This window comes from Lepidochelys kempii, chromosome 6 (assembly GCF_965140265.1).
Source record: "Lepidochelys kempii isolate rLepKem1 chromosome 6, rLepKem1.hap2, whole genome shotgun sequence".
NCBI classification, from domain to species: Eukaryota; Metazoa; Chordata; order Testudines; family Cheloniidae; genus Lepidochelys; species Lepidochelys kempii.
The window spans coordinates 64454337-64481779 of record NC_133261.1 but is presented as its reverse complement, the minus strand read 5'-3'; the positions used below and the strand labels follow the sequence as shown (position 1 = coordinate 64481779).

General features: G+C 40.9%; 1 protein-coding gene across 8 annotated transcripts in view; it reads right to left on the bottom strand.

Annotated features, from left to right (window-relative positions):
- The window catches only part of RAD51B (RAD51 paralog B), a 716515-nt gene that overhangs the window by 591697 nt on the left and 97375 nt on the right, over positions 1-27443 (bottom strand). For all 8 annotated transcript variants that reach the window (XM_073348429.1, XM_073348426.1, XM_073348430.1 and 5 more), the window contains 5 exons: positions 25143-25236; positions 24202-24315; positions 20399-20515; positions 10844-10980; positions 1106-1225 (listed from right to left, as the gene is read on the bottom strand). In XM_073348429.1, coding sequence (XP_073204530.1) covers positions 1106-1225; positions 10844-10980; positions 20399-20515; positions 24202-24315; positions 25143-25226 — 572 coding nt within the window. In that variant the 5' untranslated portion in view covers positions 25227-25236. The remainder of the gene's footprint in view (positions 1-1105; positions 1226-10843; positions 10981-20398; positions 20516-24201; positions 24316-25142; positions 25237-27443) is intronic.

Sequence of the window (27443 nt, the reverse complement as noted above, 5' to 3'; positions counted from 1 at the left end):
AAGCCCCTCTGTCAAGAGTCACCGTTGCTAGGTTAAGGAGATGTGGAAGGGGGAAGGAATCCCGCTCCGTAACCACTACCACAGCTCTCAGGCTGCCATAGCTCCTGTATCCCAAAGTCCCCCCTTCAAAGTGGAGGGTTGGAGGAGACACATAATATGGATCTGCTCTGTCCCATGCAGTCATGGGGGTAATCACGGAGATATGCATACACAGAGGTTGTGCCCTGTCTCATTTCTCACATAGGAGAAACATCCCATTTCTACCACCGTGGGTCCCCTCCACAGCCACTGGGCCAGGTCCCTTTCTACATACTTGCAATGTAATATACATGTCAAAATATATTTGGTTAATAATATGCTAAGAGTTCATCCTCTCTGATGGGGCTGTAGGTAGTATACAACACAAGTAGTCTGCTACTAACATGTTTGCAGATACACACAAGAAGAATGGCAAAACGTCCTTGCCACATCATAACCTGTCTTCATGACAACGTATCATCACAAGTTGACAAAGTAACATGGCAACACAGGATCATCATGTAAAAGCTTTCCTGGATGACAGTCATGAGTGGGGCTCCTCTCTCTATTTGCAGGACGATCCCACCATCTTCTTTTCTTCCTCCCTCATAATGTGGGGATGGGAGGAAGATACTCAGGAGGAATAATTAGGAGGCACTTCGATGATTTTGCTCTACCCTAATCTGAGCTAGAGAAAGCCAGGAGCCCATCAGCTGCACAAACTCCATCAGAGCTACATCTAGGATTATGAAGGGATTCCTGCAAACCACATTTTGCTGGCTGTGTATTAGAGTTTGCTGCATTATAAAAATAGCAACATTAATATCAATTGGTCATACGCTAAACGAGACATCTCAGAAAGCTTTTTCAAAACCTTCCGAATAAAGGGGATCAAATACATGCATCAAGATACAGGGTTGTTGGTCATTTTGCACTAATTTTATCTAGTCAGACTTGCCTAGTTATTGAAATGTAAAGGCCAAAGAAGTGAACTACTGTACATAAAGCTTGAGATGTAAAACATTACATTCATTACAGTCCATTCAGCAATGATGGGCTTCTCATTGCACTCCAAAGCAAACAATACCTTTTCAGCACACTGTCACAGGTGAGCTCCCGATAGAGATGAATGCTACGGGTCATTGAAAACAACTTTTCTTCTGTGCCAAAATAATTAGGGAAACGGTGTTCTGCTATCTCAACCAACCTGTTAAAATTCAAAAGGCACATCACAGCAAATTCTGGGCTAACAAGACAGCAACCTTCCTGTACCATTTCCACCACCCCCATAAATTCAAAGTACACAAAGGAAGAGATATTTGATTAACTAAATAGAGGAAGAGTGAGCAGATGTAGATTTTAAGCTAATTTGACTTCCTTTTCCAAGGAGGAAGCACATTCAAGCGGCCAGAGTGGAGTGCTAGAAGTCAGGGGATGACAGTTCTATTCCCAGTTATGCCACTGAGTCGTTAGTGAAGTTAGGCAAGACACCACTTCTCTGTGTTAGCTCCTCTATGAATAAAATAAAAGTAATAACATTTCCCTAAGTCAAAGGGGAATTGTAAGGTTTAGTTACTACCGGCATGTCTACACTACAAAAATAAGTCAACCTAACTTAGGTCAGCATACAGCCGCTACAGTAATTATATCACTGGTACGTGTTTAGATTTTGCTCCTTGTGTAAGCGATGTGTCTCTTCACCAGAAACGCTTGAATCGATTGTACTGTCAGTGAGGGGCATGGTGGAATGGCTTCTGAAAGTCAGTAACAGTCAATGTAAGCAACTTAGTGTCTACACCAGAGGTGGGCAAACTACGGCCCATGGGCCACATCCAGCGCGTGGGACACTCCTGCCCAGCCCCTGAGCTCCTGGCCTGGGACGCTAGTCCCCAGTCCCTCCCATGCTGTTCCCCCTCCCCTGCAGCCTCAGCGCGCTGCACCACCGGCGCAACGCTCTGGGCAGCCAGACAGCACAGCTGCAGAGCCGCGGCCTGACCCGGTGCTCTGGGCGGCGTGACTGTAGCACCACCAGCCACCGGTGCTCCAGGCAGCACGGTAAGGGGGCAGGGAGCAGGGGGGGTTGGATAGAGGACAGGGGAGTTCAGGGGCTGTGGTCAGGGGTTGGGGGTGTGGATAGGGGTCAGGGTGGTCAGAGGGCAGGGAACAGGGGGGGTTGGATGGGGCAGGGGTCCCCGGGAGGCAGTCAGGAATGACGGGGGGGGTTGGATGGGGCATCAGGGGACAGTCGGAGTGGGAGGTCTGGGGGTGGTCAGGGGACAGGGAGCAGAGGGTGGTGGATGGGGCAGGAGTCCTGGGGGGCCCAGATAGGAGGCGGGGGCCGGACCACGCCTGGCTGTTTGGGGAGACACAGCCTCCCCTAACTCGCCCTCCATACAATTTTGGAAACCCGATGTGGCCCACAGGCCAAAAAGTTTGCCTGCCCCTGGTCTACACTGACACTGCAGTGACCTAACTACATCGACTTTGACTCTACACCTCTCGTGGATGTGGAGTTATTAAGTTGGTGTAGTGGGGCAATTACATTGGCAGGAGCAAAATTTTAGACACTTACATAGTTAGGTCAACGTTAATTGCCTTGCATCGACCTAACTCTGTAGTGCAGACCAGGCCTGAATGAAATGTACTTTAAGATTCTTGTATAAAAGTCACTACTAAAGTGCAAAGTATTATTGCTATAGTTCTGATTATCAATGATATTTGCATTTAAATACGGGTATTGATGATCCCAGATCATCTTCTCTTCTGCCTCAACCCTGTAGTGAGGTCATAAAGCTGAGTTTGTGTCATCACAGAAATTTCTTTGGCAATAAGCTGATGTCATATATACAGGCTTATGACATCACTGCAACATCCAGTGGACAAAACGGTGGAGCTGGGAGGAAGATATCATGATTCAAATGCAAATTGGTAACAGCAGCACAGATAAGGAGAGAGTTCTTGACCAAGTCAAATGGTTTTTCATTTATGTGCTGTTTTAAAAGTTTGCTTCAGCATGAAAATTTCTCAAATGGACAATTCTCTGATTTTGCCACTTACCCAATTTTTAAAAAGACATGTGAAAGCCTAAAGCAGAAAAGGGAAATTTATTTTTCAGGCCACAGTGAAAGATCATTAGATGGACAGCTCCAGCAAATAAAATATTCCGTTTAACCACAAAACAGACACAATATAGTTAACCAACCAAGAGGTTACCCGAGATGGCTGGCAGGAGGTTGTGATGGGTCACTAAGACAGGTCTTTCACCATCACCTCGCTTCACATAGGTCAGTGTTTTTCAATCTTTCTGATACCAAGATCGGCTTGCTGCCTTCCTAACCTGTGTCAGGGAGATCTCAGGGAGCAGTGCCAGTCCATGGACCGGTTGTTAAGAAACACCGATATAGGTCACTTAACAGTTTTTAAATGACAGCAACTTTGAGATACTACTGACTGATTTAAATGAGTGGCCTAGAGATGAAATATTCTATACCCCATTAGCAAGTCCCTGACCCATCCAGTCCATTAGTTGTCATTATTAAGATTTGCAGTTGCTTATTGCCATGCTAGTAAGTGCATCTCATTAATGGATCAAACCAAAAAATCCAGAGCACAATGAATGTTTTTCACCTGGTCCCAAACATTATTATATTCAAAACCCAGGGTCTGGAAAAAAAACAAAAACCCACAATCACAACTCTGAAACTAAATAATTCTCAGTCTTCAAAGGCCAACATTTTCAAATTCAGGTGCTTAAAATTACTCAGGTACAGAGGTGGAAGTGGCATGATTTTTAGAAATGCTGAGCTCCCACAAATTGCACTGAAGTCAGTGCAAGTTGGAAGGACTCAAACACCTTTCGGAGTGGTAGCCGTGTTAGTCTGTATCAGCAAAACGAAAACAAAAACTGAGGAGTACTTGTGGCACCTTAGAGACTAACAAATTTATTTGGGCATAAGCTTTCATGGGCGAAAACCCACTTCATCACATGCATGCAGTAGAAAATACAGTAGGAAGATATAGATTCACACAGAGAACATGAAAAAATGGGTGTTGCCATACCAACTGTAAGGAGACCAATTAATTAAGGTGGGCTATTATCAGCCACAGAAAAAAAAATCAGGCCACATTTATCTAGGTACCTAAATACGGATTTAGGAGCCTAACTTTAGGCACTGGTGTTTAAAAATTTTTATCCCTATGATTATTGTAAATTGTTTTGCAATGTTCAAAATGAACAAGGAAGAGAAACTGTTTAACTTTGCTCGGTAGTATTTACACTCCATACTGTATGTATGAAGAGAGTGACATCTGGTGGGTGATATTTTTTTCCCAAACACTGCACCGTTGAGATAAAAATCATATTATAAAATGTGTTCCTCTGTTTTACAAGAAATCACAATATTATTAAAACTGAAGCTATTTTGGAAATGTATGTTACTTTTCATTATAATTTGTGCTTACTTTATTTAAAAATAAACTCTTAATTGAACCATTAGGTTAGGCATTTTCACATCTTGACTAACAGTGTAATCTTACTAACATAACCTTCTCATTAATCTCCTTCCTCTATGTACTACTAAGACTACTTGCTGCATCTAGAAGATCAGAGCTAACTCTTCAGGGCAGAGACCTTGTCTTTCAATTAAGCCCAGTATATTGCACAGCACATTTCGAGCACTGTAACAATGTTCAATAATAACTTACTCACTCTGCACCACAACTGAACTCCAAATTGATGCAAGCTGAGTGCTGAGGGGGAAGTAGCGTGAAAAAACAACAGATAAAAGGAAGTAAGGCAAGTCCTTCTGTTAGCTTTTCCTAGTTCATTTTAGGTATGATGGAGTTAAATCAAAGTGAATGAAGTCACCAATTTTAATCATGATTTAAATCAGCAAGCAGGATACCTTGGTTTAAATAATCAATTTTAACTTATTTTGCATTTGTACTTTTTAGTTATTTTCTTAAAGAAAGTTTGTTTCTCAATGGTTGGTATAATTTAGTACTTCTTTTTGCTTACCAGGAGGATACACTATATCTATAAATGTTTAATTAATTTTTTTATAGCTTAAGGTACATGTATTCAGATTCTTAATTTTTATATTAGAAAACAATGACTGATTCATTTCTTATTTACAAAATGATTTTTTTTTTACTCGTGATTTGTGATTAGCTGCCTTTGGCTGAAAATATGAATTTATTTAAAAATGCACAAAACCAGCACTGTAAAATTATTTTTATTAGTTAAAACTATCTTAGATGTGCTGGATACCTAAGGGAAAAAGTAGTTTATAAAAACATGTTTTGCTTTTAAAATGAACTAATTTATTAAACAAAGATAACGTTATCTGTAATTAGTGAATTGAATTGATTGTAGTCACAATGTCTTTCAAGATTTTAGAACCAGTAAATCTCATTCTCTCACACCTCATTTTAATTCATAGACTGGAAGAGGAAAACAAGCGTTCCTGCTTTTTCAGCTCCCAATCGGTTTCTGAACTTTGAATGAACTAGTCATTCAACTGATCTAGCTGAATAAACTGGCACGAAGAAAATATTCTCTTTGTACCTACAAAAAAAAAGCTACTGCTGTCAAAAGCTGGTTTGGCATTCAACAAACTCTGGTTCCAGGTTTTTAGCCAGTGACTTTCACCAGTCAGGGGTCTGACTTTCTTTACAACTTGGACAGCAAACATGTACTGCTTGTCTATTTTTTTATTTCAATTACTTGGTTTTAAAAGATTATAGTAAATTTAGACCTTAACAAATTATCATAATTTCAAATTTAATTTTAAATAGATTTTTAAAATGTATCTAATTCAATCAAATCCATAAAAGATATCCAATTTAAATCAAACAAATACTTTTTATTTTTATCCATCCTGCCTCACCTCCTTCGGCACATGAGTTACTCTCATTTACAGTTTGAAAGCTGATGAGAAGGCACAGGCTTCATTGCAAAAAACATGTCCATGACTCCTGGATGAACAACTCATTTTTCACATATGCAACCATGCCATAACAAGGATATCACAAGGCCAACAGGAGATCAACACCTGGATGAGAAGCAGCTCAAATTCAACCCAGGGAAGACCAAAGGAATATTGGTCAAAAGGGGAAATTTCACTCAACTACCTGACATACTGGCCTCCCTCTCAAGAGAGGGCATCCCTCCCCGCACTCTTCTGTTTGTCAAAGTGGAACAGAGCTTCGGGGTCTTGTTCAACTCATTATTAACCCAAGGCCCTGTCTAGAGCAGGGTAAAAGCATTGTTTTTTTCACATTGCCTAATACATTTTAAAGGTGTTCAGCGCTTCGACAGAAGGTGTTAAGTGATGGCTACAAACATTAAAATATATTTGCTAACATGTACATTGGTTCTAAAACACCACTATTTTCTTACTCTGGATAGGACACTCTTCATAAGGAGTGATGTTATCATATGGCAGCCATTCAGTGAGTGGTCTGGATGAAAGATTTGCTGGCTTCAATCCACCTCCTAAAGGACAGGTGTCCACATCACAAAAAACACCAGTATGATTAATCTAAAATGACATCTGTACTGGCAATTTCAGGGAGATGTAGTTAATGTTTGCACAGCACAGTGTAGGTGCAAAGTTCTGTAAGAGCTAAGGATTACTATTCATTATGAGAGGCCAAGGACTGAAAGGAGCTTAATTGTATTCCCTGAAGACCAGGGTTGAGGCATTTTACCCAGACAGGGTGGAAAACCTCACAATGCCTTTGGCTTTGGTTTCCAGTGATTTTATCCAGTGTTTTTCACAAACCATAAACATAGATAAAGAAAGAACAAACAGAGAACATGCTTTTCATACACTCAGTAGACAAATATAGTACAGATTCCTCAGTCACTAACTGGTTACTTTTGTACTGAACTGCTACAAAAAAATAAGAACGTAACTGAAAACAACTTCAGTTTACTGTATTAACAGAGATGTTTTCACCTACCTGTTCTAGTGACAGCTTGTTGATGAAGATGCAGTATATCCATTGCATTGATATGGATTTTTATTATGATTTATTATTGTTTATTATTTATTAAGATTTTATTATTATTTAAATTATGATTTTAAATTATACAAACTGCTGAAGAAGCTTGCAACAGTGCATTGCTTAGGTATCCAATCCTGGATGCCAGGGCAATGGAACTCTGCAGGGGATCCAGGTGAAGGTGGTTGGGGCTCAGCAGTGAGAGTCTGGATGTGGGGAGATGGCGCTCATCAGCAGGGTCTGGGTGTGGGGGGCTTAGTGGGAGGGGTCCAGATTTACGGGGGTAGGGTTTGTCAGGGTTAGGGTTTGATGGGCCTGCTTAACAGGGGAGCCCCAACTGCTGCCGAGGGGATGCTGCATGCCAGGCTCCCACTTCCCCCTAGCCCCTTTTCTTCCCTATTTCATTCCCCTCACCCACTGCCCCATCACCCTCCCCTCACTCCCACATTTCCCTTCCCTATTCCACCTCCCCTTCCTTCCCCACTGCCTCTTCCCCCGAGCCCCTCACCCCCACTTCTCCCATTTCCCCCACCCTCCCTTATCCAGCCCCACCACAGTCACTCACTGTTGCACAGAAAATAGGAAGGCTCTCAGCACACAGAAGAAGTGTATGACTGGCACTAGGACCCAGGAGGCGGCGTTCAGCTCCAGTTCAGTATCCCTTAGACTCAGCCTCCTTCAGCTGGGCAGCTCTGCACTTACAGAAATGAGGGGGGGACAGTGGCACATAACCTTGTGTACGCCCCCTAGCCTCACCTCTGTTTGGGGGAGGCAATCCCCCCCAAAACGGCACCCATGATCATCCCCCCACGTGGCTTCCCTTTGCTTCCCTGCCATTTTCTGCAGGGAAGCACAGGAATTGTGTGGTGGGAGGGGCATTTTCTGCAGGCACACAGTCCCGCAGAATTCCCCCAGGAGTAAGTTAAGGGTTGGCCACCCAGAGAGTTAGTACTCCACAAGCTGGGGTGTAAATCTACAGCCCACAAACCTGCAAGTGGACTTTTCTACCATGCACTAAAAGCTCCCTAGTGCACTTTGTTTAAACAGTAGTAAGTCAAAGTGCACTAACTTTTACTGCATAGTAATATGGCCTACATCATGGTCAGTTGTGGGCAGCAAACTATGCACTGTAGATTTACACCCCAGCCTGCCATGCACTACCATGTAGTCGCGGCACCAGCACGGGGACAGAGCTCCAGAAGGGGAGTGGCTCCAAGCGCTGGTGCACTGTCTACAGTGCCACTTTACAGCACTGAAACTTGCAGTGCTCAGGGAGGTGTTTTTTCCCACCCCTGTGAGAAAGTTGCAACACTGTGGGGGCGGTGCCTGAACTAAGTCTTTCACACCATCTGATCAATTCCTAACCAGAAAGACAAAAAGAATGTCTCAAAGGGGCGAGGGTGGGGGAGTTAGCCAACTGCCTACGAGTGTCTTTTTCATGAAGCATGGACCAAAGCCTGTGGCACAGCAGATGCAGTATATACTTCCATTTCCCCTATTCCTAAAATACAGCAGGGCTATGAACATTATCCTTGACTTTCTGATACAGTGAATTTTTGTCTAGATAAAGAATGACAGGAAAGGTTTTCCCTGCTTATCTATTTGTTAAAAATTATTATTAAATACACTTGATATTTGCCCTTTTTCACCTGACATTTCTAGAACAGTTATGTTAAAGTGAATTTTGGAAAGGACTGAATTCCACTGTTATGATGGTACATATTTAAACTCAGTACTACATATGATCTTCAGCTCTCTGTGGATTTTCCATGCATGTCAATGTGAGGTTTGATCAAAGATCAAATGTAGATTATGGCCTGTCTGTAGTAAAACAAAACTTTTAAATACCATTAGTCTCTGTTAAATCACATTTAGCATTGGTGAGTGGAAATTATATTCTCACATTTAGAAACACTGCTATTTCTGAAGGGTTTCTCTCCCTTCCCCATCCTCCTCTCTCTTTCTTTCCCACTTCCATATCTGTGTGTGTGTGTATGTGTGTCCCATTTTTCCTTTCTTCATTCTGCATTTGCATCACTACAGCAACTGCAGCCTGCACTGGGCTTCATTCCCACCCCATTTCCCACCCTCCGACAGGATGATCTGCAATGAAAGTCAGTGCTTATATGCAACTGGTCATCATCCAAGTTAGCACATTAATATTAATAGAGGCAGTGGAATTTATACTTTTCAGTACAACTATTTCAGACCATCTGTCAACTCAGAAAGACAACACTGCATCAGTTTGCACTAATTTCAAACATCTGCAAGGTTAACCTGACAACCATGGGGGATAGAACTTTACTGTGACACTTCCTGGGAGTACCCAGAGTTGAGAGGCACTTTGCTACCACCTGTCCCTGCCATGGGTCAGCTCCTTACTCCACTGGCCACTGGCAACATGAGCACTCCCTTCTAGGCCTTGCTCTCTCTCTATAGGTTAATGATTAGAGTGTGCCTATCCTCAAGCCCTCCAAGCGCCTCCCTGGAGTGTTCAGCCCCAGGTCTACTGGACACGTGCAGTGTTCACAGATTTGCTGCTTCCAAAAAAACCAGTACACCCCATCTTACCAGTTCCACCTCAGATCACTGCTCCGTTTAACACACACCACTTAGATTTTTTTTTAGTGAAATCAAGTATGAGTTTATTTAATAAAGCATAGAGATTCAAGTAATAGTAAGTAGGAGCATTGGAAACAGTTACATATAAAACAAAATCATAGCATGCATTCTAGACCTAGACTTAATTAATAAGATACTCTCCTGTCTTGCAGAATATTACTCTCCCAATACCGTTGCAACATTTCACAGACAGATTAGTTGTGACCCTCCTTTCATGAGACAGACACACTGTCAGCTTGCCTCCTAGGTGAAGGATCCTGTGTGTTTCCTTGTACCCAGACATAGACCCTAACAATCCTTTGTCAATTTCCTCTCCTATCAATTTCACACTCTCCTCTCTTGCCTGTGGCTCAATATGCAATTAGGCCTATATTGTGATGCATACAATACACAGAAATGACCAGACAAGGAGATAGGTGACTGCTGCCTCCTGACTGAAAGGAATTTTCTGAGGTATGTGACCTGCCTTAATGCCAACATCCTAAGAACATAGATTTTAATATAGATACATATGCCTTAAATATTATCTATATATACATTTCACAATGATTATGTCAACCAGTGGGCTATTGGCTCTCAGTAGAGACTGCACATACCACGCTTTGGTGAACAATTATGCACATATCTGGCCCATAGATCCCTGTAAACCCCTGTGCATTCCCTGTGCCTTCTGCCAGTTGGCACCAAGACGTATCTAGGTCACACTTTTTCCTTTTTTCTTTTAAATGAAAACTTGAGATGCTGGAGATCTGAGTCACATAAATACACATACTTCAGATGCTGAAGAGTCAGGCCACATGAAATACATCAACAGCAGCACATCCAGTACACAGGCCAAGTTCCTGAAACCTCTTATCTAGAAGATCTAAGATCTCTCCTGTATTCAAAAGATTCATTTTGTGAAACTCTGCCTCCCAAAAATTTCCCTGCTAACTCCAGAAACTAATATGCAAAATGAAAAAAATTGGACATGTAGTTTTTTAGTTGCAAACTTTATGATATATTATGGGGCAATGTACAGTGAATATATCAGAAGTCACAGACTATGCAGTTCAGCTTCCCCATTTGCAAAATAGCTCCCTACTTCACAGAGATGTGATGCTTAATTAATTAAAGCTTGGAAAACATTTTAAGGCTGTGTGATAAAATGTGCTAGAGAAACTGAAAGTATTATTTTAGAACATATACTTCTTACCTTTCAGCACCAAATGCAGACTCTGTGTCGATGTATATGACAGCCCCATCTAGTCCTCCCATGCTGATAGGCAGAGTAGCCAGTACACTCATCATAAGACAAAACTGAGTTTTGCCGCAACCCGCTGGGCCGGTTACCTAAAAAGAAAAGTATTCATATAAACTAGGGGTGTTACACTCATTGGGAAAAAGGGCCTAATTACAGCCCCTGGGTCAGAATAAGCAGTTAGGACTCCACGCGCCCCTCTTCAATTTACAACACAGTTCCCACTGATATCAGCGAGGAGTTTACACAAAGGTTAGGTATGGCCTTTATGTGGTGACTAAATTTGTCATTTTTTATTTGTTCATTATTGTCATATTCAGTATCACTCGATGAGAAAATACACTCAGCTTCAGGACTAGTGGTATTCCTGCCTTTTGTTTCACTTCCTTCCCATCTTCTTTTTTCTATTTCACTCCCTCTGCTGTGTCACCGTGAGTCTCTTATGTTCTTCCCTCTGCATTGCCTTCCCTGCAGCCACTCCCAGTTCTCTCCCCTATGGGCTTCACTCCTATCCTCTTTGTCTTTCCATCTCTTAAATTGATCAGCAACAAAATAATTACTGCTGTTACTGAAGTTCCATAACTGAGTTTTAGAACTGACATTCCAGTGAGATTATAAAGGGAGTCAACGTGTTCACAACCCGAGTCACTGTTTCAGACAGACATCACTACATCAGTTACACTCAGGTCACTTTTGGAAGCCTGTACATCAAGCAGCCTGCATCTGGTCAGAGGGCTATACGTTTGACACTCCTGGTCTAAAGAAATAGGGATGCATAATAGGTTAAAATCAGGGTGGATAAAAATCAATGGTTTTAAAAAAAAATCAGATTTTTTTTATTTAAACTGGATTTTTTTGATAAAATGCTTTTTGTGGAAAAAACCTATCTAAAGATAGTTTTAATTAAGATACATTATAGCTCAAAGATATCTCATCATGGAAGAGGGATTATAAATTCTAATGAGACAATATAGTCATATAATGTTTAAGAGAAGTTTTGTAAAGGAGTTCCAATAGTTCATGGATTAGGGACCCAATCTTATGGGGTTCCAGGAGCTTCTGTATAGATTATTTAGTTTAATCTTTCTATCTACCCAATGGGACTCAGTGCTCAATCTAGAAGATACCATCAGAGATGCTTAGTTTTGCAGTTCTCAAACTGTGGATTTGTGTCTCCAGAGATAACGTGCTTGTTAACAGCAAAAATGTTTTAAAATAAATAAATAATATATAGAGGTGAGAAATAACAGACATCAACCCTATTGTCCCTCTGCAAATTTGTCTACACAGAGTCAATCCCGTACCTCTCTCTAAAAGTGCAAAGTTTCAAAAAGTTCAATGAATAGAAAGATTGTTGGGGGCGGAATAGATCTGGACAAGGAGAAGAAGCCTGGAGATAAATGTGGGAAGGGAGGGACAGGCAGTAGAAACAAAAGTGAAACTGTTTGAGCAGCATATTCCAGAAGTCTTGAGGTCCTTCTGAGTGTAGTCTTCATTGATTTGAGATCTATTATATACCATTCTCTCACTAGAAGGGAAAACCCATATTGGCAGCAGGCCATAAAAGAGACCCAGTTTGGGAATATTTTAATGAAGTTCCTCTACCTGCGGGTAAGACAGGCATACATGCAAAATGCAAACAGTGCAACAAAGAAATGCAAGGCCTGGTTGCCCAAATGAAACAACATCATGAGAAGTGTTCCTTCTTAGGAGGACGCTGCGTTGAAGATGATGAAAGGAACATGTCTGAACATGCAGGATCTTCAGGTTGGTAAACTTTTGTGTTTCATACTTCTTTCTTAAGGATTGCCTGCCTTCCTTCTGGACCATTCTTGAATTCTCATGTTTGAGCAAAAAATATAGTTGTTACTCTATGGTACTATCATTTTAGATGCAGCTGTGATAAAAAATAAATAGCTGAAATAAGCAGATCTTCCTTTTACAATTTGACCTTTAAAGTAGTACTGAGTGTCAGTGAATGCAATGAGTAATACTAAATGAGCAGTATGGTAATAATAATTAAATAATTGCATTGACTTATTTTGTATAGGAGAATCCATCCTCAACATACAGGATTGTGAAGACTATCCACCTTCAAGATCACCATCACTTTCTATAGTTTCAGAGTTATCTGCCAATTATAGTGTTTCAGTCACATCATGTAGGTCACATAGCCACAGTATACCACCTGTGGCAAAACTCCATCATCCAGAAACAACCATAGATAAGTTTGTGATAAGAAGCAGTAGATTACAAAAAGAGGTAATTGATGAAAAAATTGCCCAGTTTGTTTATGCAGCAAACTCTCCTTTCCATATGACGGAGAACCCACACTTCATTAACATGGTTCAGTCATTAAGACCAGGATACAGTCCACCCAAACAGAGCATATGTCGCAGGCAAATTGCTAGATAAAGTGTATGAAAGAGAAATTGAGCAATGTGCAAAAGGTCTAGAGGGTGAAATTGTTAACCTGAATCTTGATGGGTGGAGCAATGTCCACAATGATCCTGTTGTATGTGCGTGTGTGTCAACAGAAGAAAGGAATGTCTTCCTTACAGAAACAATTGATACATCAGGAAATGCACACACAGCAGAATACTTACAAGAAGTAGCAGTAAAAGCTATAACAAACTGTGAAAAAAAATTCATATGACTACTATGCAGCTTGGTCACAGACAATGCTACAGATGTATCCAAGATGAGAAGAAATTTAGAAGAGAGTCTCAAGCTAATTACATATGGTTGCAGTGCTCATTTGATGCACCCCCTAGCCAAAGACTTCAGTGTTCCAGAAATAAAGGCTAATGTTGTTGAAATGGCAAAATACTTCCATAACAACCACTTTGCAGCAGCTGCTCTGAAAAAAGTGGGAGGAACCAAGCTAACTCTCCCACAAGACGTGCGATAGAATTCAGCAGTGGACTGTTTTGAGCACTGAATCAAGAACTGGCCTAATCTGATGACAAGTTGTGAACAAAATCGGGAAAAAATAGATGGCACTGTGTCACAGGGTCTGTGCCGGCACTCCCACTTTTGTGTCTGCACCCTGTGTTTAGGCTCATACAATAAAGAGTCCCACCACCTTCTTCAGTGGTTTCACCTTTGTGTCTCTATTTACAGTGTTCTTGTGCAGTCCTGGATTCCCCCAACAACAATCACATCAAGACCCCTCCCAGGGTCTTCTGGCCCTTGAGGTTCCTTCCAGTAGGTAAGAAGACAGGGAAACAACCTTCCTGTCTCCTCCCAGTCCACCCCCTCACTGAGGCTTTCCCAGGGCTTTTATAGCCGTCCCAGTCCTTAGCCCAGCTGTTCCCACTCGGCCCAGCTTGTTGCTCTGAGCTAGCCCTCATTAGGGCTTACAGCTGCATACCCATGTCTCCCTACCTGGCCTTTTGACCAGACAGCCATCTGCAGCCAGCATTTTGGCAGGGCTTTAAAGGGGGTTTTACCCCTGCCCTGCCACACACTGTAACAGCCAAAGTTTTCAGCACTGGGCTTAAGAGAAATGTTGAACCATGCTGAGTACCCTGAAACCTATTTCTGTAGCCTTGAACAAAATGAAGGGAAATAGCTGTTTTATTGCTGACCCTGTTGAAATCTGGAAGGAACTGAGTGAGATCTCAAAAAGAGAAATATGCAATGACAGAGTTAAATTACAAGCATTAAAAAAATGAATGGGACAAACACGATCTCCAGCTCGTTTTCTTGCAAATATTCTCAATACTCGGTACCAGGGTCAAACCTTAACTGCTGAAGAAGAGGAGTTGGCTATGACATGGACATCCAGCAATCATCCCTCCATAATGCCAACTATAATAAACTTCAGAGCTAAGGGTGAACCATTCAAGAAATATATGTTTGCTGATGCTGTTTTAAAGAAAGTCACACCAGTGAACTGGTGGAAGTCACTTAAGCACTTGGATTCAGAGACGGTTGAGGTGATAATCTCACTTTTAACAGCGGTAGCTTCTTCTGCCAGTGTAGAAAGAATATTTTCTTCCTTTGGACTAATTCATTCCAAACTGAGAAATTGTTTGGGACCTGAAAAAGCAGGAAAGCTTGTTTTTCTTTTCCAGATTATTGGCAGAGACTTTGGGGGTTTTTTCACCTTCCTTTGCCGCATGGGGTACAGGTCACTTGCACGTTTAAACTAGTGTAAATGGCGGATTCTCTGTAACTTGAAATCTTTAAATCATGATTTAAGGACTTCTGTAACTCAGCCAGAGGTTGTGGGTCTATTACAGGAGTGAGTGGGTGAGGTTCTGTGGCCTGCAATACGCAGGAGGTCAAACTAGATGATTATGATGGCCTTCTGGCCTTAAAGTCCATGAGTTTGTCTTTTTTTAAGCTTGGTTTTGAAATCAAGAGTCCATCCTGATAATAGAGATTTCAGAACTACAACAGTATTTAATGTGTCTGTACTTTTAAAAAAATGCACTTTTCTTTTTCAGTACATTATATGTTATTTTCCCAGGCACATCTGAACAGGGTTTTGGGGGGGGGGGTTGTGAGGGGGGGGAGATTAATGGAGGAGAAGGCAAGGTCTTGAGGAGATAATTCTCCTTCAGAGTTACCCAGGGGATTAAACATTCAAATAGCCACAACCAAATTTCTGCTCAAACGATTTGGTCAAAAGTTCTGATATTTGAACACAAAATTTCAGTTATGATTAATTTCTAACCTAAACACCACTGGTGATTTGGAAAAAGATGTCAGAGCCAGAACAGTGTAAGTCATTTGCCTCTGGCACTCAAAAAGCTAGGACAAGATTTGGCTGTAGAAGATACCACTGACATCCTCTCATGATTCATGTATTCAAATTCCAAATTTCAAACCACAATTGCTGTTGCGTAGTATAAGAGGAATGGGAAGGAAAACAGTAAAAGCTTTACCCACACCAACGGGGAAGAAACATGCTCCAAGAAACATGCTTTGTGAGAACTTCTCCCAGGCTTGAACCAACTGTCTAAAAGCAAAAGTATCCCAAGTGCAACATTCAGGTCAACTGTGCCACGGCCCAAGAACTTCTAGTATGTTGCTCACCGGGGTGCTCATTTTAATAGAGGAGGTGCAGATCAGAGAGATTAAAGGTTGCAGGATCACTTGACTTAATACAGAGTACTGTAGACTGGGACCTGAACTCTTTGTAAGCTTCACCTCCATAATTAAGCAGCAGCAATAGAATGCGGATAGACTTATACTAACACCTATATTAATACTAAACAAAGAAGAGTTGCAGTCTTGCCAACTCTTGAGATTTTGTTGAAAGTCTCATGATATCTGGTGTTTTTCTTAAAGCCCCGGGTCCTGCAGTCAAGTGATTAAGTGAAAATCTCAACTTTTGCTGTTTTGGAGATTACTTTAAATAAAAACCAATGTTTTACTATGCTTGTGAAGAAAAGCCTGAAAAAGTGACCCAAGTGCTCCCTAAAGATTCAAAACCTAGAAGGCAAATAAAAAGAGCCCTATATTTTCTTTCATAAATTTCATGATTTCAAGCCAGTCTCATGATTTTCTGGGGCCCGACTCGTGATTTTTTAACGTTTAGGAGTGCAATACTGACAATATAATATAATTACCCTGGAGCAGCAATGCAGCCAAGGCCAGCCTACTGCTGTAGAGCAGATTCCAAGTGCAATTCCAGTCTAAGCTAATAGGTGTCTCTTTTGAAGACATGTACTTCAGCATGTCATGTAGTCAGTACTATAATGCACAGATTTAATGTACTGTAAGTACCTGCATTAGGGCATTAGGCAATGTGATAATTAACCCAACCGGAAAGTGGCCCTAAAGATTTACAAAACGTTTAAATAATTTTCCAAAACTGTACATCTGTATTCATGTCCAAAAGAGCATTCTCTGAGCCCACCTTAGAAAATTTATGCCTTTGGCACAAAATGGACCCATCATTTGCTACTGCAGCAGCACTTTGTGCATGCAGATAAAGACCAAAAATGAATATCAATGACTTCTGGTCCTAAATTCTGTAACTCTGTGACGCAGAATTCATAACTTAGTCTCTTAACTCAAGCAAAACTCCCACTGACTCAGTAGCCACCACTTGTCTTTAATCTCTTTAATCTTAAGCAAGGTCAAAGATAGTAGCTAGCCAATTCCAGCAAAACCTAATCTCTGCTAATATCTAAAAGCCCTCCTTCAGGTGAAGGTATGGCCTGGAGAATGTATTGGTCAAGCTGAATGACAGTCACTTTATGGCTGAAGGAAAAAGACAAGCATCCCAGATAATGTTATTAAATCTATCAGCAGCCTTTTATACTGATCATGAGGTACTTCTAACTCACTTACAGGAACTCAGCATGATGTAGAGCCACATTAAGCTGGTTTTGCTCATTCCTCTTAGACAGATCCCAGAACCATGACAGGTATTTTTTCCTTATCCCTGAGTGCTCACTTATACAATCCTTCATAGCTCACTCCTGTCACCTCTCATTCATAATCACAGTGGAGCCTGGGAGATACCAGTGGCTCCAGTGTCATCAATAATCTGATAAAAGGTAGCTCTGCAATCTCCTTCTCAAACATTTATAGTGTTGAATTCACCAACTGTCCCAGTGTCTGGAGGAAACTAAAATCTGGATGAAAAGCATTGATTTAACCCAGGTGAGTAACCACAGTTACTGCTAGACAGAGAGAAGTATTTTCAGGAATTAAGTGCTCATCCACTATTGAGGACATCTGCATAGTCTCAAGATCCCATCTGACTCAGTACTAGTTCTATCTGCCCAAAGAGCAGCTGTTTCATCTTTAGCCAGCCATGAAACATTGCTCTTTTTTCCTAATGCTCTTTTTTCCTAATGCAGTCTAAGCCACAGTGATGATCACTTTCAGGCAGGATTGTGCAACATGACCCCCTTATGGCCAGTTATCAACACAGGTATCAATACCCACATCTGAAAAAACCTTCATTAATTCAATGAGGGACAAAATAAATTCACAAGATACCCTCTTGAGCACTTCTATGGAGATAATCTGTGCATCAGTCTACACCTGGAGCAGAAAGAAAACAGGTCTCTTTCATGTCTCTAAGGTCACAGCCCCAACGCTGTTATATAAGCATTTACTGAAGCAGAAACCACTACAGTTTAAGTTGCAATACTGTTTTCATTCCAGCCCATTTTCACTTATTACTTTCATGCTTCAAAGGTGATTTCTTTTTAAGTTTGAGCAAAAACAGTTCAGTCATGTTGAATTATGAAGAGTGGAAAAATATACTTTCCCCTGTGATAAAAGAATTTTTGCAATCTTCTTATTTGTACAGCTCTACAACCACAATGTCTGAGTTGAAATTTGAAATTTGGCATGGAAATGGCCCTTACTGAGTAGAAGTGACTGTCAGTGATCCAGAGAAAATTGGTTTGGACTTGATTGAGCTCTGAGCATTTGAAAATTACATACCGAGTAGTAGGGTTTTTAACTTACTTCAAGTGCATAGAATCTAGTCAAATATATTGTGCGTTCCTATGCAATTTAAAGTGCTTAGGAGGCCTCCCTTAGCACCTTGGCAGCTTAAAAAAATGCAAGGGTTGAAGGAGGGCTCCTACATACTTTGTGAGGTGTGCAGGGGTTAAGGAGAGCAGGCATTTGGATACTTAAGTGATGGGCACAGTATAAGAAGGTAGATGGATCTTGAGCAACTTGTTATCAATCTATTTAAGATATTTATGGGTTGAGACAAGAACATAAGAACGGCCCTACTGGATCAGACCAAAGGTCCATCTAGCCCAGTATCCTGTCTTCCGACAGTGGCCAGTGCCAGGTGCCCCAGAGGGAATGAACAGAACAGGTAATCATCAAGTGATCCATCTCCTGTCGCTCATTCCCACCTTCTGGCAAACAGAGGCTAAGGACACCATTCCTGCCCATCCTGGCTAACAGCCATTGATGGACCTATCCTCCATGAATTTATCTAGTTCTTTTTTTAACCCTGTTATGATCTTGGCCTTCACAACATCCTCTGGCAAGGAGTTCCACAGGTTGACTGTGCGTTGTCTGAAGAAATACTTCCTTTTATTTGTTTTAAACCTGCTGCCTATTAACTTCGTCTGGTGACCCCTAGTTCTTGTGTTATGAGAAGTAGTAAACAACACTTTCTTATCTACTTTCTCTACACCAGTCATGATTTTATAGACCTCAATCATATCTCCCCTTAGCCGGCTCTTTTCCAAGCTGAAAAGTCCCAGTCTTATTAATCTCTCCTCATACGGAAGCCATTCCATACCCCTAATCATTTTGTTGCCCTTTTCTGAACCTTTTCCAATTCCAATATATATTTTTTGAGATGGGGAGACACATTTGCACACAGTATTCAAGATGTGGGGGTGTACAATGGATTTATATAGAGGCAACATGATATTTTCTGTCATCTTATCTATCCCTTTCTTAATTATTCCCAGCATTCTGTTCACTTTTTTGACTGCCGATGCACATTGAGTGGATGTTTTCAGAGAACAAGGTCACTAGAAGTGCTTACCTCAGCCCCTGAATGATTCAAAAGGTACAAAAAGTTTAAGGGAGCAATTTGTGTGCACCTTATATTGCCAAATTCTGTCATTACACATTACTACAACATTGCAAATTGCAAATTACAGAATGTATATCAATTACTGGCAACTTTTTGCAAGACAGCATAGTTTCTAAGTACTGGATAATGAAGCTCTATCTTAACACACACACAGGAAATGCCATGCCAAAAGCTCTGTTAAGAAAACTTTAAAGTTAAACTTAAAAGTCAGAAAGTGACAAAGTTAAGGGTTTACATACAACTTTAATTCTGTCCTGTTGTGCATACACATTACAATCCAGTCTTTAATTACATTATCATATGTATTTTTCAAATAATAAAGTTATAACATTTTTTTACAGCCTTAGCTACACATGATCCTCCTTATAAAAATAATTTTCATCCTTGCATTCTTACACTTCTGTTTGTTGTAATGGTCCATTATATCTTTAGTAACTTAGATAGGTAAACTAAGGTAGTCAGAGAAAGAGTGACTTGCCAAGGTCACATGACAAGTCAATGTCAGATCAGGAATAAAATCATGATTTCAAGTCTTGAGCTCTAACCAACAGATATGCTATGGTCCTATTCTATCATGTTACAAAATTACATTTGACTAGCTGTTTACAAAATTTAACTTTCCTCACTCAAAAGTGTCAGCGAGTGGTGCATTCATATTACAAAAAATATGAAGTGTTTATCATTTACGACCATTAGGAGAATTTTCAAACAGCAATTTTTTAAGCAGAAAAGATAATCACAAACATCTCTTAAATATTGTTGTCCTACCTACCTTGAAAAGTGGAAGCAAAATATATTTAACATACTGTACGAGTGAAGAGTCCCACATATACATTTTAGACTGAAAGCTCTTTGGGTCAAGAACTGTCATTTATTATACATTTATATAATGCCCAAATGGACCCCCACTAAAGGTTGTGGCATTTAGGTGCTACTGCAGTAAAAACTGTAAATATTAATTTTACCTCTGTGAGGGATCCACAGGCCACTCCACCATGCAGGGCTTTATCCAAACCATCTAGGGTAGTGGATAAGAAGGCTGAGGATGGATTGATAGCCCTTTTCATTTTCATCTCATAAGCCTATAACAGCAAAAATTAACACACACACACACAAAAAGTTTTATTCAGCTGACAAGAGAAATTTCTGGCATTTGCTCCCCAACAATCTAGCATGATTTAATACTTGCCCACAAGTTTACTGTTCAAATCCTAAACTATATTCTCATCCTTCCCTGTGTTCTTTCTTCACCTGAGTCTCCACCACACTTAAATGCAGACACCACTAAGTAGATTTAAAGGAGTTTACTGTATACACTGAGGCTTTTGCACTCTAGCTTTGAACTTTTCTCCCACATCACAATGTCAAATTATAAAAAGCACTTTACAATAACTTTGCAAAAGTGATGGCTTTTTTTCCCCTGGCCAACACGTGCTGCTTTTGATCTGCCAAACTACTACTTTTGAACAAGGAAATACTAACCCTGTGGTCAGCAGAGCTGTGCAAAGCATTCACAATGAAACCCAAAACCAAGAATTTGGCTGATTTTGAACTTGGCATCTCAAAACCATTCGAGTTCACTGAAAGGTTCATTAAGATTTGTAAACTGTTTGAACAAGCCTAGGTCAATACCAGAGCCAAGCATAGCTTTTGGGTTTTGTGAGCCTGATCTAGTGAGTATGGCACCGGACTGGCAGGAAATTTGGGTTCTTCTTCCAGCTGACTTAAGATATGAGGCCAGTCACTCACCCTTTTTTATGCCTCAGTTTCCCCATATACTGGACAGCAGGCTTAACCAGTTAATAGTTGAAAAGAACTTGGAGATCCTCAGCCAAAAGGTTCTAGAGAGTTGAACTGTACCAAGTACATGAAAAACATCTGTTTTGATCTTTTCAGGGCACAAAACACCACAAAGCAAAACTGGCTCCAGTGACGTCCTGATGGATTTGGGTTCAGGTTAATTGGAAAAAGGAATGCATGGAGTGATAAGGAATTTGCACACATTTTTTCATTAATACAAAATTTGTCTTTTTTTAAACGATGACATTTTACACTAGCTGTGGATCTGCCTCATATAGATTCTAATGTCAAAAGGGATCATTATGATAATCTAATCTGACTTCCTGCATAACACAGGCCATAGAATTTCATCCAATAGTTCCTGTATTGAATCTAAGAAATTGTGGCTTTGTTAACATATCTTTTAGAAAGACATTCAGTCTTCATTTAAAGATTCCAAGTGAAAGAGAATTTACCACATCCCTTAGTCTGTTCATTGTTAAAAATTTTCCATCTTATTTCCCCTTTGAATTTTTTTGACTTCAACTCCAACCACTGGATCTTGTTATGCTTTTGCAGGCTCAATTAGAGTTTTCTAATATCAGATAACTTCTCTCTTTATAGGTACTTCTTGGCCACCAATCAAATCACCTCTTAACTTTTCCTTTGATGAACTCAATAGATTCAGCTCCTTAAGTCTCCCATTCTGAGTGGAATTTTCCAGACCGCAAACCATTTTTGTTACTCTTTTCTAAATCCTCTCTAATTTTTCAATATCTTTGGGCACAGAACTCTAGTAGTATGTCTGTATAGAACAGAGTTGAGCAAACTACGACCCAGGGGCCACATCCAGCCCTTCAGACGTTTTAATCCAGCCCTCGAGCTCCCATCAGGGAGCGGAGTCCAGGACTTGCTCCACTCCAGCGCTCCAGGCGGGGAGCGGGATCGGGGGCTTGCCGCACTCCGTATGGCTCCTGGAAGCAGCGGCATGTCCCTGCTCTGACTCCTACGCATAGGGGCAGTCAGGGGGCTCCACATGCTGCTCCCATCCCAAGCACCACCAATGGTTCCATGGAACCGCAGTCAGTGGGAACTACAGGGGCAGTGCCTACGGACAGGGCAGCACGTAGAGCTGCCCGGCCATGCCTACGTGTAGCAGCCAGAGTGGGGACATGCTTCTGCTTCTGGGAGCTGCTTGAGGTAAGCACCACCTGGAGCTTGCACCCCTGACCCCCTCCCGCGACCCAACCCCCAGTCCTGAACCCCTTGATCCCACCCCAGAGCCCACACTCCCAGCGGGAGCCCTCACCCCATCCTGCACCCCAACCCACAATTTCATGAGCATTCATGACCCGCCATACAATTTCCATACCCAGATGTGGCCCTTGGGCCAAAAAGTTTGCCCACCCCAGTATAGAACAATGTTGTTACGACTACCACCTTCTTACCCATACTCAGTATTTGTTTTTTTCATTCAAGGATCACACTAGCCACAGCATCACACTATGAGTTCCTGTTCAGTTGCTTATCCACCAAGACCCCAAATCCTTTGCAGAACCACTGTTTGACAAAATACACCCCAGACTTGTTGATAAAAATATTCAATAAGGATGGTCTGAAAACCAATCCCTGTGGGACCCCACTAGAAACACCCTCACCACTTGATGATTCCTAGTTAACAGTTACTCATTGAGATTTATCAGCCAGTTTTAATCCATTTAATATGTGCTATTTAGATTTTGTATAGTGCTAATTTTAATCTGAATTTTATGTGACACCAAGTTAAATGCCTTACAAAAGTTCATTATATTAGTAGTTACCTTTCACAAGGTTGCAAGTGTGGTTGATAAAAGAACAATTTCATGTTCATTTGACAAGACCCGTTTTTCAAGAATACATGCAGATTGGCATTAATTATATTTCCTTCCTTTGCTGATAGGATCCCATATCAGCCACTGCATTATTTTTTCCTCGGATCAAGGTCAGGCTAGCCAGGTCAGCCCATTTAACTTTTGAATACTGGCACAACATTGGCTTTCTTCCAGTCCTCTGCAACTTCCCCAGTTGCCCAAGATTTATTAAAAATTCACATTGATTATCTGGAGAGCTTCTTGGCCAATTCTTAAACTGCAGCAAAAGTTACCTGGACCTGCACTATCTTGACACCCTGTTTTCTCTGCCCTATCTCCCCACTCCTGCCACAAGAGGGCTACCATCATTAGCATCTTTTCTTTCTGGCTGGAAGGACACAACAACAGTCTTATTCAGACATGTTCTCTTACAGTAGCCAAAATAATCCAGTCAACAGGAGTGCAGCCCACACCTTCTGTCTCCTTCCCTCCACTCTCACCAACTCTCTAACACCAGATGCATCATCTTCATGCCACTTCACATTCCCATTTGCCTAGGATGAGAGAATATGAGATTCTCCAAAATGAGCAGAATATAGCTTTAATGATCACTCTGCTCTATGGCACTAACATTACTTTCTAAAAACCAGTTTCTATGGGCACTGATGTTCCTACCCTTCACCTACACTAATCAATGGCACTTTCAGTTGTAAGGCTCAGATTGGAAGCAGCAATATCTTTGATATTCTCAAAGGTAGGAAAGAATTCCTTATCTTCTTGAGTGGCTCTCAGCATACATACATCATTTGTAGAAGTGCTACTTATATCCTATTGTAATAACCTGAGCAACCTGCTTAAGCACTAAAATGCCTAGCTGAACTCACTGTATTCTGACAAGAAAATTTTCTTTTTATACACTTCTGAAGTGAGAAATTCATTGTCTTATGGATCTGAATTTAGCAATGAACACAGGCATAGCCTGACTTGATCCTTATAATGGAATCCCACTGTTTACATCTTGGATGGCACACCATCTCATTTTATTTGCAACAAACCTATACTACACTATACCCTTGCTAGGTAAAAATAAAACTGACTGTAGTCAGATTTCATAACAGTATCACCGCAAGGATACTTACAGTCTGCATTTTGGGAGCACAAGCTAAGCTGACTTTGCAAAGAAGCTTCCGTACATTCCAATAACTTTGTCCAGTCACTTTCATTAGCTCCAAGAGTGAAAGACACAGAAAGTCCTGAAAGATGATTAAAAGGAACAGAGTTCAATCTGGGGACTGAAGGGGGAAAAGAGATTTCATTCATTTAATATATTTATAAAGAATCAGTTCATATTCCAAATTCTCCCATGATACAATTCAACTGAAGACAATGGAATTATAGAAGGCATTAATGCTGCCTCACATTTTAAAGGGCTGAGTGGGTGTGGGGAGGGCGGAAGAAATTAAGTATTCAGTTATTGTCATTTTGGGGTGGTATGAAACAACAATATTGCCTTCCTCACAAGCCTCTGCCTTAACTGAAAAATGATCACAGACCACCTCAAATGATGTCTCATCTTCTGATTATCAGACTTAGGGCCAGATCCTACAATTGGATTCATGTCAGAGGACTGCAGCCTCTGCACAGAGACCCTGGATCTGCTTATGGATCCATTCATACAGACACTTGCAGGATCTAGCCCTGAATCATCCTGTATCAGACAAAGTCACAGAACACCAGATTAACAACTCTGATTTGAGAAGAGAATGCGAAAACGTCACTTTTAGTTTCAGTTTAATCTGACCATCTTCACTTCCTTTTGTACTGTGTTGCTGTACGTAGTTAAACAATTGTCTTGCTCCACCCAAGTGGCAGCTGAATTTCACTGGTGACAGAAGTGATCTCTACATTACTTTAGGATCTTTGGGATGAAAGGCTCTATATAAATGTAAAGTATGAACTTGTGGGGAAGTTATATTTCTGCACACATTCAAGACTACACTTTTACAAGGCAGCAGGCCATACATGTGTCAAAGTGCCACATAACCCAACGTAAAATAAATCTATTAAGCGAAAGTCTCACCTGACAGGTATTGATCTGATGCCGACTCAACCTGTCACAAAGTTCCTGAGATAACCCTGCTCTTCTTAATTTCTTAGTGGCCATGCTCCCACATCTGGTGAACAGAAAAACAATCACACAGTACAGCAAAACAAATCTAGAAAAGCAGTTTGCAATACCAACACAAACAATACCAACACACAAACACACACTCTCTACTCTAAAGAATGGAAATATATCAGACATTACAAATCTTTGTACTATTGGAGTGTGTAAGTGATCACAGAGCAACTCCTGTTAAATAACAATTACCCATAAATAGCCAAATGCAAGGCCATGCACCTAGGAACAAAGAAAGTAGGTCATACATACAGGATTAGGGACTCTATTCTGGGAAGCAGTGACTGAAAGAGATTTTGGGGGGGGGGTCCATAGAAGATAATCATCTGAACATGAGTTCCCACTGCAATGCTGTAACTAAAAGGACTAATAAAATCCTGGGATGTATAAGTAGGGTAATACCAAGTAGAAGTAGAGAGTATCTGGCACTGGTGCAACCACTACTGGAATAGTGTATCCAAAATTCAAGGTTGCTGAGAAATTAGAGGTCAGAAAAGAGCCACGAGAATGATTAAAGGATTGGAAAACATGCCTCAGTGAGAGATTTAAGGAGCTTGATCTATTTAGCTTATCTAAGAGAAAGTTAAGGGGTGACTTGATCAGAGTCTGTAAGTACCTAAATGGGGAACAGAAATTTGATAATAGAGGGTTCTTCAATCTTGCAGGCAAAGGTATAACACAATCCAATAGCTGAAAGTTGAAACTAGACAAATTCAGGCTAGAAAAAAGGTGCATGTTTTTAACAGTGAGGCTAATTAACCATTAGACCATTTTTCCAGGGGTTGTGGTGGATTCTTTATCGCTTGCAATTTTTAAATCCAGATTAGTTGTTTTTCTTAAAGATATGATCTAGTTCAGCCACAGCTATTGGACGCGAAGAAGGAATTCAAGGAAGTCCTATGGCCTGTGTTCTGCACCTCAGACATGAAGATAACAATGGCCCCTTCTGGCCTTTAAATCTATTAATTAGCTGGGATATTACAATTGTACCATTTTTCATGTTCTTTAATCTCTCAACCAGGGCATAAAAGATACCAGTATGCCTGGCAATTGAAAAGCAGATGTCACAGATCGTCTAAAGCAACTATACACATTTGTCTTCCTATCTACACATATATTCAATCATTTTATTCTTTCACACATAATATCCTGGGGTTCATAACAAGGACTTCAAAGAGACTGGCTCTTCTGAACGTCCCTCAGGTATCCCACTGATCTTGGTGCATGGTGGGTCAAGCCTTGGGGTTATGTTAGTATTGTGTGAAGACTCATGCAGTGCAGAAACTGTCAATGGAGTTCATTGTTATGTATCTCACTATAGGGTTTTAGAGCTCAAAACATACATCTTTGTCATTTGGCTGCCATGAAATTTTATTAAAGAGCTAAATTCCTCCTGCAACTACAGAGGATACATCTTTACATGTTCCGGTTCCTCCAGAGAAAGCAGTAAAAGTCCTGGAGATCGAGAAGAGAAGGTTGGTCGTAGAATAGGATTTGTAGGATGTTAAAAGGACAGCCATGAAAAGAATTAAATTAGTAAATATTTTTCCATTTTAATATAACATCCACACACTCAGCGCATAGCTCTAGAGTAGCAACAGTCTCTCATGTCTCTCTCACACTGCTCTTGCAAAACCCATGTGTCTGATCAGATATTCTGTGACTTGTCTTAGTTTCAGGAAGACAAGAAAACAATTAGTCACAGGAATGGTACCCATAACCCTTGGCACATGACATTGCACCAGGCAAAGGGACAAGAGCTGCTTCCGAAGCAGCCTCGAAGAAAAAAAAATGAAACAGATTAGCAGGGAGACAAGAAGGAAGGAAAATACTGATTGGGAGTTCCAGAAAGCCAAGATACTCTGAAAATTCATTGCCATGTTTGCATTGTGACATTAAGGTTTTGTCTACAGGACTCATAATTCATCATGGATACAGTAGAACCTGTAGACAGGACTCAAGTGTTACTTCCACCATGTTATTTAACCCTACTCAGATGATGCTATGGTACAAAAATGACACCTGAGGCTATGGCTACACTACAGAGTTTACAGCAACTCAGCTGTGCTACTGTAGCATTGTCAGGGCAGACGCTCTAAGCCAAACGGAGAGTTCTCCCGCCCACTTCTTTACTCCAGCCGGAGAGCAGCAGTAGCTATGTTGGTGGGAGAAGCACTCCTGCAGACATAGCGCTGTCCACAC